General features: G+C 40.0%; 1 protein-coding gene across 3 annotated transcripts in view; it reads right to left on the reverse strand.

The window, feature by feature from the left end:
* RPS6KC1 (ribosomal protein S6 kinase, 52kDa, polypeptide 1) overlaps positions 1–12,941 on the reverse strand; it is a 92,304-nt gene that overhangs the window by 38,670 nt on the left and 40,693 nt on the right. For all 3 annotated transcript variants that reach the window (XM_014951066.1, XM_014951069.1, XM_014951068.1), the window contains 2 exons: positions 11,815–11,933; positions 3,870–3,962 (listed from right to left, as the gene is read on the reverse strand). In XM_014951066.1, the coding sequence (XP_014806552.1) occupies positions 3,870–3,962; positions 11,815–11,933 (212 nt within the window). The remainder of the gene's footprint in view (positions 1–3,869; positions 3,963–11,814; positions 11,934–12,941) is intronic.

Below are 12,941 nucleotides of genomic sequence, written 5' to 3' on the forward strand. Positions count from 1 at the left end.
TGCATGTGAACTCTACATATAGTCTATATACTTGTGCTTTTTGGCACTTATCAAGCAGACAAGTAATAATCACACTTTCTAAATAATTAGTAATACTGGTTTGATGGTTCTGCATATTTCTAAGGTCAATTCATCAAAATGTACCTCCATCAGACTTATGGTTTTTCATGATAGCAAGACAGCCACAAAAAATAAACTATACTCAAGATTAACAGAATTACTTCCAGTTCTTCAGAAATTAAGTTATTTATTTCTAGAATCCTCTTTAGAAACTCTGAAAATAATTTTAGCAAGGCCCTGATGAGAGTATTTTATTTTATAAGGTTTCAGATTGTTCAATACAGCTTAACAAACAGCGTATTGAACAACAAGCTCAAACGTAGAGACATCTGCGGAAGAACTGATCACAGTTACACCAGTGCCAATACAGACAATGTGGCTTGATGGGGGACCAAGGGAGGGGATAGAAAAGACATAAAAGACAGTTCCTTGGTTACAGAAGCATAGTTATTACTTAATGCACTCTGCTTTCAAGATGAATCTTTAAACTGAATGAATCTAAATAACAGAGGGTTCTAAAGAATAAGAAATTGGGTTTGAAACAGCATCGTGGAGGTATCCAGCAGCACCATAACAAAGTCGTTTCTTTAGGGGCCAGTTGTAGCTTCAAAGGAAAGACTTGCCTAGGGCAGAAACTCAGCACAGAATCTGCAACCCTGATTTTTAATTAGGCAAATTTTGAAAGCAAAAATCTTTGCTATTCAAAAAGAAGTCTTCTACTTTAAGGTACATGAACCGATAAAATAATTGATCATGGTTGGTGATAACTAGCTAAAATATTTAGCTATTAGCCTGTTTTCAATACAGTACCTCTGGTAACACCAACAAGAGTTTTGCTGGCCAATGAGCAGCACCTCAGAGCTCACATTGGCAGGACAAAAGCCACCTTCATAATTAGGTTAAACCTCTATGTTCAGAAGCTTACTCACAGGTAGAATCTTCCCACAACAAACACATAAAATTCCTGCAAACACCACCTAGTTAACCTTTGACACCACGAAGTGAGCAAACACAGCAGCAGCAGAGTTCAAGAAACGTGGTTTTCTCAAAGTATAGGTCCTCTTGGGTCTATTATAATAGATTTATACCACAGTCTTTGCATGAGAGCAGGAGCAGAAGGATGGGAAGCAAGCTACAGATACGATCATTCTTCTGCAAATTTTCATAATGTTTTAAGGAGTTTAATAATGTTAAGATCTCTAGCTCTCCCCAATTCAGCAGAAAAGGGTCAACACAGCAAAAATTATTCAGGTGACAAGGCAGGCAGAAAGGCAGACAGAGGGAAAGATGGTACATTGGGAATAAACTAGGCTAAAATTAAATGCCTAATCATTCTGCCTAGCCTAAAACAGTTTGAAAAACCCAGAGTTTCAAGTAGCAACAAGCATTCTGTCTGTGAAAATGAAGCCAATTCAAAACATTTCAAGAGGCTTCAAAAGAAGAACAAAGACTGACACTACTCTATGAGAAGGCACTGAACCTTTCAGTATTTCATGGAGTGCAGGTTAACAGCTGGTTTTCTCGAGGCAGGACTGCAGCAGGCACCACTCTGGGCTTCAAGCAGCAGTAGGAGAACAAGTCTGCAAACCAACTACCACCATTTTTAAGTCAGTGTGTTTAAGCCAATCTTGCACAGGATTAGGCAAGACAGCAGTAAAAATGCCAGTGGCTCATTACTATCTACACACCCATTTTCTGCTGAAATGGAAGCAGCTACCTCAGGGTTAGAATAGGAGAAGAGTATTTTCAGGCACAGCTTTGAGTGATACCGAATCACTTACAGACTTGTGCCCAAAAGCTTCTTCAATGCTGGCCCTGAAAATCAGAACCCATTTTCAAGAACAAACACGCTATGTCATCTGCTTGGCTCCAGTGAGGATACTTGGACATCTATTTGGATTTCCCCATGATGTGAGCTTTAGGGCATATGCAAGCAGAGGAGGTGGCAAAAAAATAGAGACACTGAGGAAGGAGGCGAGATGGTCCTTTAAACCAAAGGCAGGGGCATCATCTCCAGCACACAGATACACGTGCACGCTTTTGCTTCACGTTCACATGCATTTTGTGTGTGCATTATAAAACCAAATAAAATATGCTCTGAACATTTGGGCTTAGAGCAGTTTTTCATTTGCCTCACAACTCTGTGAACACTTCAACATGAACACATGAAAAAAGAGAGCATGATCAGATTAAGTTCCTAATAAGGAGAATCTGGAAGCAGGTATGCAGAGTACAAACACACCTGAAAGGATATGCTCCCTTTTTCATATAATAAACATTGGGTCTGACCTCTATGATATTGTTTACACATGAGCATACCAGCCGTATACACGAGCCTGCTACTCCTCCATACATCTCCAACACTAAGATGTTGCATTTTTGTCATCACCAGATTTTGATTCTTCCCAACTCTGCTGCAAAGATCTGGACGTGTTCAGCTCACACCCAGGACAGGGAGATCAAGATCAAGATCTGACAACACCAAGAAATCCAAAAACTTCATTCTGATCAAGCATCTTCTCCAGTTGCTCCTCATTATTCTTATACAAGAACAAAGATACCAAAAAGGCCTTTCGTGGTTGAAGTCCCAACACTTCTGCAGCCTCACATTGTCATAAAGTAATTCACAAAGTCCATGCCTACTGCACCCATTTAGCAGCTACTAATTTAGTTACTGTCTCCTAATCCAACAGATAGGTGCTGTTTCCAACCTGTGTCTCCGATATGTATACAGGGCAGAACCCAGGCTAAATTCTGTACTTACAACTGAAGAGAGGAGATTCAATGAACATGAAGTCAGAGCTGAGAAAACCTTGTGTGCTATAAAAACAACCATAATACCTAATGTATATAGCCCTCTGAGGAGAAGTTATCAACTTATGCACATAATTACAACAAAACAGGCAAAGAAAAACAAAAATCAGTCCCCATAGCTAGGTTCAGTCCAAGAAGAAAAAGAAAACAAGAAATACGGACCTTAAAAGAAGTCTGTACAGGTTTTCTGATGCACATTACAAATGCATAAATAGACCATGCATCAGTACAACACACACAGACCAGGGACTACATAAGGAACTACCAAAAGGCACAAGGGAATTGGCATGGCAAAAAGGAAATGAGCCTTTACAGTCTGCATTAGCCACAGCCACATTGCTGAATAATACATCATCTTAAAAATATTTGGTAAGTTGATAACTAATCAGCATTATCAAAACAATGCAGCAATTATTTTGGTCTCTTAATGAGGCTTGGGAAAATTCCGTTTGGTCCTTTACTGTTTACAGAGGGGTACTACCCTGGGATTTTGGAAGACATTATTTGCATAAGTCAAAAATAAGCTTGGCTTCATTGCTCAATCTTTGTCTTTGCTGGGGATTTCAATTCCAAATTCTCAGGGAAGGAGAACAGTCATGTGCGTCCCCAGCCCCCATTTCAAGTGACAGTTCAAAAGCAGGAATTTTTGCCCTTCTGTATTTCAAGTATCCACCAGTTTATTCAACTGAAAACTCATCTGCTTGTCCTTACCCCAGTATTGTAACCATGACTTCATTTTTGAAAAACAGGCCTCATCCTATTGAATGCCACCAAACATGTACCTTATCCTTTAGCTCAAATATATTTTGCATGACCTTACATGAATTGCTTAGATAAAAGCCTTTTTTCTTCTACTTTTGTTATTTTAAAGTGCAGATGCATTTGAGTCATTTTCCCCTTTTGTTTCATATCCTTAAGATCCACAGCTTCAAAGACAAAATGTCAGCATGCAGTCGATTTATGACTGAACTCTTGAAGAGACACTGAAGAATTACCTTGTCAATCACCCCAAGGACTCTGAAGGCCTTCAGTTCCTCGGCAGGGCTCCTTAGGTTCCAAGAGGGCCTTGAACTTAGTGATCCTGGAGGCTAATGGAAGATATCAAAGATTATACATCAATCAGGGTGGTACTTGAAGGAAGACTGCCTGCTGAAGCAAATGCCAGGCCGAAGGAAACTAAATTTATCATAAATCAGAGAGAGTGAAGATGAAAGGAGAAGTTTTCTGTTTGTCCTTAGTGGGGGGAAAAAAAACAACCTGCAAGTAAATAAAAAAATCGAGGTAACATTGAAAACAAAAATTTTAAAAAGAAGAAATAATGAATTTTTATACTTTTTATGCTTAATGGAACCTGGCAATCGATTACTCAATTCTTACCCCATCACAATAATCAATCAAAGCCTTACAGGTATTCTGGATACAAAATAATTCAGAGATCACCAAGGAGGAGAAAGCAAATTAGAGGCTTTTTAAGTCTGAAGAACATGAAATACAGAATTATAAACAGGGTTCTCTCACTCTCTGGTGAGCTTTATGAAATCCTTTTAATAACAAGGCACACAACAAAAATGATTCTAAAACTGCCTTAGAAAAAGGTAGCTAGCTATGTATCATTAATCTTGAAATTAACACCATTGTAAGAGAAGTGGCAGGTGCTAACTATTCAAGTAGTTAATACGCGTGGATTATTTGTCTGTGCTATGTTATGGAGTTTCTCAGGGCAAACTCAAAGCTTGCATGTCAGAGGAGGGAACAACATTTTAAGTGGAAGTCTTCTGGGACACAGATCAACCTCTTAAGCACTGCATATACCTCTGGCACATTAACAAACAGTTTCAGAAGTTTCTAGTTGCCAACTGAGAGAATTCATTAGATCCTCCTCCAAAAATTCAACATGCAGCTTCTATTAGAACCACAGACCTGGATCTCGTCCTCGCAAATACGGCAACTTCCTTTGCAGAGCCACTGAATGCCAGACTCCTTTAAAGCATAACCTGGCCTCCTCAAGTACACTTCTATTGCACAAAGGTAAGGGAAGGGGAAGGGGAAACTCCTTGATTTTTAGGCTTCTAAGAGGCAAAAGCTGTTTATCTGATTTCAGCATCCTGAGGCAATATTTAACAAATATGTCATAAAGGAAAACTGCTGACAAGCAACTACGCTGCAGATGAAATGCAAGAAATTTTCCCTTATGATCCAAAACTCCCAGAAAAACTGAAGAACCCAAACAAGGTGAATTCCATTTGCCTCCCCAATAGTGTCTTCCCTCCAGCATCCTTACTGTACTATTCTCAAAGGGCAGAGCACCTCCTCGAAGCCCTCCACAAAACAGGTTCCCCTTCACACTGCCAGTCAACCACCTTCTCTCCTTCCAAATTCTTTACCAAAAATCAACACTTATTTGAGCATTGCCCACAAAATTCAAAAGAAAGGGTCATAAACACGGGTTCAAGAAGCGTGGAGAAAACTGTGCCTTTCTTTTGTATTCACCTACTGGGCTTGATGTTCAAAAGAGTTTACTATTTCTCTTTGTTTATTTGTCTGGGTCTTAAAATTGTTTTGTCATGCGAACGCTGCCAAGCACGAGTATCTACAGCAGTTAAGAGAAAACAGCCCAGATTCTACAAATCACTAAAAAACCCTCTACATGAAGTTTTCTCCAAATCTAATTTAGGTGCCACATTTTAGTGAGCTGTTGAAAGGTCGAGGGAGTTCTTTTGTTGGGTTGTATTTTAAGAGTGTGCAATTTTTCTGTAATAACGAAATATTTGCTTTGAAACAAAGAGTTGTGCTAACACTGAGTTTATTCATGACAAGATTTCAAAGCATTCCAAGGAATACATTTAATGAAAGAGAGTATTTCCAAATCCTCTAGACTATTATAAAAGATTTCCACTTCTGTCTGTATGCTATTACATTTTATAACCATTCCTCCATAATCAAGCTTTTAAAATTTTCTTTTATGCATAACATTTCAACCATGAATTAAGTTCACACATCTCTACAGCACTTAATAGTTGGCTAATAATGATATAGAATCAGACTTCTGCACCCATCATGTCTGAAGAGGCCAAGAAAAACAGTATGTATTTTTGGGTCCCTCTCTAAAATATCCCCAGTGGTGGCACAGTCAGTAATGCTGTGTATACACACTGCTTTCCATACATTCTACAGACATTTTTTTACTGTTACCAAGAACAGGCGTCTGCTTTGTTTATAAGCATATGCTAACTAAAACGTTGTTTGCTTCCCACTAACCTTTTTACTGTGTGAGAAAAAAGTTAATTACCAAACTTCTTACTCCGTGAGAAAATAGTCACTGAGCTGATAGCGATAAGGACAGGATAACAAGAAGTAATTAATCACTTCAAGGTTCTCTCATATGTCAAAGTATGTACTCCAAAGACAATTAGGACAGAGCTGTGCCTACTTCAAGGAATACCCTTATCATCCTCAAGAAGCTGGCAAACTTACAGTAAACTTTTACTGTCTTGAGATGACTCAATACCTTAAAAGGAGAATGTGAGGAAGAGTACCCCTACCCAAATGACCACCGAGGAACTCACTCAGGCCTGTGCAGAAGTGTTTTGCTGATGCTGCAAAATTTAATACGTATGTGCAGAAGGGCTATTCGGTCATCCCAAGGAGTATGTAAGCTTAGGGGGAGTTATGTATTAGGCAGGCAGAATAACTAGAATCTTTTTGTGTATAAATAATGGGTGAATATCCCTGTTAAGGTGTGATAGATTTGTGGATTTCCACCTAGCACCCGGCGTCAAATAAAGCAATATCTCCTCTCTAAACTATTTCTGGTTTCGAGAGCTTTTGTTTCAGGTAATGTTACCTTAAAATGGTTAGCAATCACATCCACATCTCCACAGCTCCCAGTTGTTGCACATTATTTTTTGCTCCTTACAGTACTTCAGTTTAACTGTTGCAAAATTTAATGTTGGAGGCCAGTGATGGGGAGGTATCACATTCTGTTGAGAACCAAGCTGGAAGCAAACTCTAAATACTCAATTCCCAGAACTACAGCAATTAAGCATTCTATGAAGCTGTCTGCTCTTCTGAATAGAGTAAAAATCCAAGCTCAGCATCTAGCCAGCGATAAGAAAAATAACTAAATAATTGCTCTCTCATCAGACATAGAGGAAGAAAATAGAAAAGGAGAGTAACAAAAACTCAAAGGCTTCATTTGCCTTTAGAAATAAGGCACTTATATTCTAAAGAAAGTGGCAGGCCACCTCTGCTGGCAGAAGGCCTTCAGCAGCCTGTCTAAATGCTCAGCATGCTGCTCAGGTATCCCAGGACCTTCTCCCCTGTGGTTAGGCCCTATATGTTTTGAAACTATTTCCAGACTACACTGAGCTGCACAGCTGGAGTTATCTGACTTGGGATCTGTGTCACCAGTTCCTTTTCCACCACCAGCTTCTGGCTGGCATATGCTAATTTCAAATGGAAAAGGATGATGCCGACTCTGTTGATGGCTTCTGCAAAGACCCAACAGCTTGTGGCTACCACTTGCCTTCGGAAAGCTCTAGTTTTGCAGGCTACACAATGAAATATGGCAATAGCTCTTGCCTCAGCTTTGGCATCTCTGCCAGCAGTTGTAAGAGCAAGGGGAGAAAGAGAAGTACTCCACCAGCCAAGTGAGAGGAAAAGCCTCTCATGTTAATCTAATTTAAAGAAAGAGCACTATCCCCAGCCCAGTGACACAAACAACATCTGATGGGAAATGATTCTACGGCTGGTGCTGCCACCTTTGACAGCAGTCACCACAGAACCTCAGGATAAAAAAAAAAAAAGCACGCTTTCACAAACACCAATGCAGAGCTGCACATCAAAATGCCATCTCCCCTCACCCTTCACAAGTCTATCCCTGGAGACTTCAGTGACCATCCCCCTGTAGCATGGCCAGACCCTAACCTGCAGGCAGGAGATGCCTTGTTTTGAAGCAGATACTGCTGGCCTGGACCCTTCCCCACTCTGCACCATGGGAAAACGTGCTGTGTCTCTGCATGCATCTGAACACAGAGCTATGGTGTGCTTCAGAAAGGCCCCCCACTGATCACCAGTTTGGGACTGCATCTCACCTGAAGCTGGGACACATCTGGGGTCAAGCACATCTGGAACTAACATTCTGCATTCCTGGCTGATGTTATCTTGGAAGCCTTGAGACTGAATTTTTTACTTTATGCTAAATTTACATCTCACAGAACTACAGCAGTGTATTTTCTTTACATGTAGCTTTCATGCACATTTAATGAGAATTTTAGGAAGTAAGATGTCCTATGAAAACTGCAAAGACTGAAGACTGCTTTTCCTGTTTGGGCATCAGGCTTGCATGTAACTCTTGTTACTAAATTGCTTTGAAAATCAAAAATAATTGACATTTTTTAAAAGACAACAGCTTTTATAACAGTGTAAAGAGAGACAATTCAGAATATAAAGACTGGGCATAAGTACAACCAAAAATAATTTCAAAGAGTGAAAAAAATATGCATTATGCTATGCAGGGCCTCACAGCTGGCAGCTATGTATGATTGCAGCTTTCTGATGGTCAATCCAGTGTGATTCAAAGGCTGTTACTGCAGCTCCCATTCAGGTTTGGAGGTGGCTTCCCAAGAGCTGCTACTTATAAAGGGGCAGAGAAGAAAACACAGCTTGAGAATCTGCAAAATGGCCCGCTGCTGCCGTCACGCAGCATTCTTGAGCATTTGTCGTCAAGAAGGTCCTTGAGACTGCCGTGCTGCGCCAGAGGAGGAGGAGAAGGACAGCGTTTGCTGCAGCTTGTTTTTCCAGAAGGTCTGCACGCCCGTTCATAGCCTCCAGAAGCTGTCTCCCCACCTCCCCCTCCTACGGATCACAGCAAGGTTCTTTTTAATGTTTACAAGACCCTGTCAAGTAGTTCCCAGTTCATGGTCAGTCACAATTGCGTCAGTTCCCTGTACTTTTTTTCAGCCTTAAGAAATCTTCTATCAAGTCTTAAGCCCTCTATCCATAATCATTTTTTCCTTTTTTTTTTTTTTTTACTTTTTTGGGGGGGGATACAAGAGTCTGAGGGGTGCAGGACAATAACTGACCCTGCACTTCTGAGCTTACCTCTTCCCTTGCTGGACATTTCTCTGGCCTGGTGGATGAGAAAAAAAGTAAAATGACATATCTAAGAAGGTCAGGTGAGCCTAGTTTTGATGCTGATGACTGTGGTTGTTCCTTAGAAGGGCACAACAGGGAACACAAAGCTCTCTAACACCAGACACGTGTGACAAAACAGTTGTGCCTTGTAACATCAGGTCATGAACAAGAACACTTTGCCTTAAATGCTGCTACTTGCTTACTAGTCAGACCTCTTCCTCCAAAGTGTGAATGGTCTCAGCACTGCCTATGAAGTTCCCTGCACTGAACCATGCTTCCTATAACCACATTGCCCTCTGCCAATTGTAAGGTAGGCACAGGTAGTGCTAGAGTACAGTATTTTTCCATTATTTTCTTGCAAACCAATTTCAGTTAAATGGCTTAAACTTTGCTGGGCTAACAGGTGCAAGAGCACTTGGCCATGCTTCTAGAAAAGGCTTCCTAAGTGGAGTGATGCAGCAATTCTTCTCAAAGACTTCAGTGTCCCTCCAGAATGGAAGTGATGAGAGACCTCTTTACAGGTTCATGTAAGCAAAAAAGGCATTGTACTTATACATATGCATTTATATCCTGTCCAAGCACCAGCATTTGAACAAGGGACAGTATCAGTCAGCATGACCTGCAGCAGGAGGTGCTAGTGCTAACACACCAGCCTTGGCCCAGCATGAGCAAAGGCATGTAAATAGCAGCTAGAGAAATATCAAGCTGGCATGAAGTGATGGTGCAAGTAGGCATACACACTAACCTTGTACACTATTGACTTCATTTCTTTAGGAGAAAGACACAAACCATCTGCATGTTTCCACTAGTATCTCCCAAGAATCACACTGTATATAGATGCAGTCATTTCAGTGCACTTACCACTGTCTGCATGGGGTGAAATAATTCATGCAAACTCCAATATAACCTATCTTGGGCAGCAAAAAGAATAAGCAGTAACTACGGTACAAGAATTCAGGTCTGCTCAGCAACCAATGTGCAGGAAGAGTCACATTCCTCACTTTCCTTAAGACACTAAGCCAAAGCACAGAGCATGCCAATTCTTAGTGGTCCCTACCACTATCCTTACAATAACTTTGGGAGATTATCTTTCAGCTATAAACTTGGAGACATGCTGTTCCTCACCACAACCATTGTGACACACCAGCACCATCTGCCCTTGAGGCCAGCAAATTCCAAAGCTCTAAGATAAAAAGTGAAGTTTATGCGTTATAAAGAGCTGCAAATAAAAGATATTTAAATACACGTGCAGACTTAGGTAAAACAAAGGCAAATCATGGAAACATGGCTTCTTTTGTAAAAAGGAAAATAAGCCAGGTGCAACATTTTCCTTGCACAAAGTCAGAATTGCCCTAACATGTCAATTTTGAGTTTCAACACAGAAGGAGAATAGCATTCTATTCTACCTTTTTTTCTTGTCTTATCCCAATTAATCCCGCTTTCCTTTGGATCTGTAAAGAAGGCATGTGCCTTATTCAGTACATCATAAAAGAGGAAATACTTTACCTCTCAAGATCATATATAAAAATGCAACTTACTTCTTCCTCCTTCCCAACCACAATTAGTTTTTAATCTTATATAAAGGCAAATACAGATTGTTAATTTTTTTTTTTTCCTGTTCTGCAGTTTCCAAATATACTGAGGTTTTCATTCAATATAGATTCTTCCCCATTTTCGCGGGTGTTTGACCCAAAGAAAGACTACCTAGTAAGAGTTCATATCAGTCCAAAATACTAAATTGTTCAAAGTACAATTCATAGCAGCAGCAAGACTCCAAATCTCACAAAATATATCCCATTTGGAACATCTTCAAAATTGTACTTGTGGGCTCTCAACATAAAAAAGCAGTGGTTTTGCCTTTTTAAATTCACTTATTAGGCAGTTGGATTTTATAAGGCTTCCCATTTTTGCAGCAGTGGTCTCCTTAAAGCATTTTTAGATCTGTGCAAAATAAGCAGTGATAATCTTCTGCCCCTTTTGTCCTCACTTGATACAAACATAGAGAGATAGGAGTTGGTAACTTTCATATTTACTACAATAGGGTGGCCACTGACAATTACACACATGACTGCAGTAAAAGTCCAATGTAAGAACAGATAAGTCCCAAAGGAATTAGTTGGGGAAGGGCAAAGTAGAAATTTATTGAGGGTGTGTTGGAATAAGCTTGCTTGGGGTTTTTTGTACAAGTACAGATAAGGGTGTTTCTGCTTATGAAGGAGAAATTACTACAGAAACTCCTCAAAAATCAAGAAGCAGCTGAGCACTCAAGCACATCCAAGAGAGACATCTGCAGAGATCAGGAAGAACCTTTGCTCAGTTAAGTAGGTACTTTGTGGGAAATTCATCGCTCATTCCCCCGTCATGTGCTGGAGCCACTTCTCATACACCATCATGTGCCAGGCTAAAGAAACCAACAGCCCCTCTGCTCCCTACAGGACCAAGCAACATTCCCATGGGAAAGTAAAAAGAAATGTTATTCTGGTGGGGTTTTTTGCTTTACCTTTAAATTCTTTAGCATAATTAAAAATGTTTACATCATTAACTGCAGAGCAGACAGAAAGCATGCGAACAAACAGGCCTGGATGAAATCAAGCATTCCCTGTAATGCTATGAAATGCAACCAAGAAGAATCAGAAAGATCAGCAACTTAATATAAAATATAACATAAAAGTACTCCTCAGGCCTCCTGAAAGACAGAAAATCTGGACAGTTTTTGAACCTCAGGCTTGAATATGCTTTGTTAAAAGACAAGATAATTTAATTCTATCAAATTCTGGTTCCAGAAAAAAAGAAATTGAAGCTTACCATAGAAATGGATGCATCTTCAGAGGATTTATGGTAGAGACTAGAAATTTTTTCTGCACGCATAAGGTATTCTGCAGTCTTCCTTTTCACTGCTTCTCGACGAGTTGGACTTGATTCACCTTAATAGAGAAAAAGAATGTTATTTCTTCTAGAGAGAGAGAGGTACTACGTAATCAAAGTACATGACTGCTTTGATTCTAGCTTTTTGATTTCCTTTGGGTTATTCATAATCAAACCTACAGATATGCATCTTATAAAAAGTAAGTACTGTGATCTCAGAGTTCTACAAAAATAACAATTTAAGCTTTGCTATGGACTAAGGTAAATAAAAAGTCTTTCCTCATTTTCCTGTGATCTGGTATATGTTATGATATATATATATATAATATGGTAACATAAGTAAGAACTAAAACAAGCCACTGGTCTGAATGTTGTCGTCCGTCCATCCGTCCCCCAAAAAAAAATCAATTAGGGAAGACACAATAAGACACTTACAACAAAACAATAAAGAAACTTGCTTTTTCCCCATGTTTCTAACATGGGCTTTCCTAAGGATAAAAGAAAGTCTGCTTTCAGTACCCAGAAGGCAACATGAGAGACACCATAAAGTCTTGCTCACAACTTTCGGATGCTACCTGCTCCTTCCCTTTGGCTTGGGGTGACACAGGAAGAAATGAAGAAGCGCTTGCACCAACTACTTCAGTTACCAGGTGACCAAACAACCTTTGTGTTATACCTAGTCTTTCCACACTCTTCCAAGCGGTGAGAATACTGTGGGGCCACATAAATTCTGCATTCCCTCCAAAACTTACTGTTTATGCTTAGGCATTCACATCATGTGCAGTATGTTGTTATAACAGACTCAGTTTGGGATGACAACACCCAACCATTCAACCACCCAGCAAAGATAAAAAGATTGTGACCCACAATTGTTGTAACAGAGAATGGAGAATACTACACAGAAAAATAGTTACGGACAACTGTCCCAGAAGACATCAGAGCAATAGCAGAGATTTCATATGGCCCTGACAGTCTTCCAGCCATAAAAGAGGCCAGCCGAGACTTGCAGAAATGCAGCCTTGGCTTCTGCACCGCCAGGTGCAAGCCAGCACCTCTCACAAAGCGAT

Source organism: Calidris pugnax, unplaced genomic scaffold, assembly GCF_001431845.1.
Source record: "Calidris pugnax isolate Ruff unplaced genomic scaffold, ASM143184v1 scaffold24, whole genome shotgun sequence".
In the NCBI taxonomy this organism is placed as follows: domain Eukaryota; kingdom Metazoa; phylum Chordata; class Aves; order Charadriiformes; family Scolopacidae; genus Calidris; species Calidris pugnax.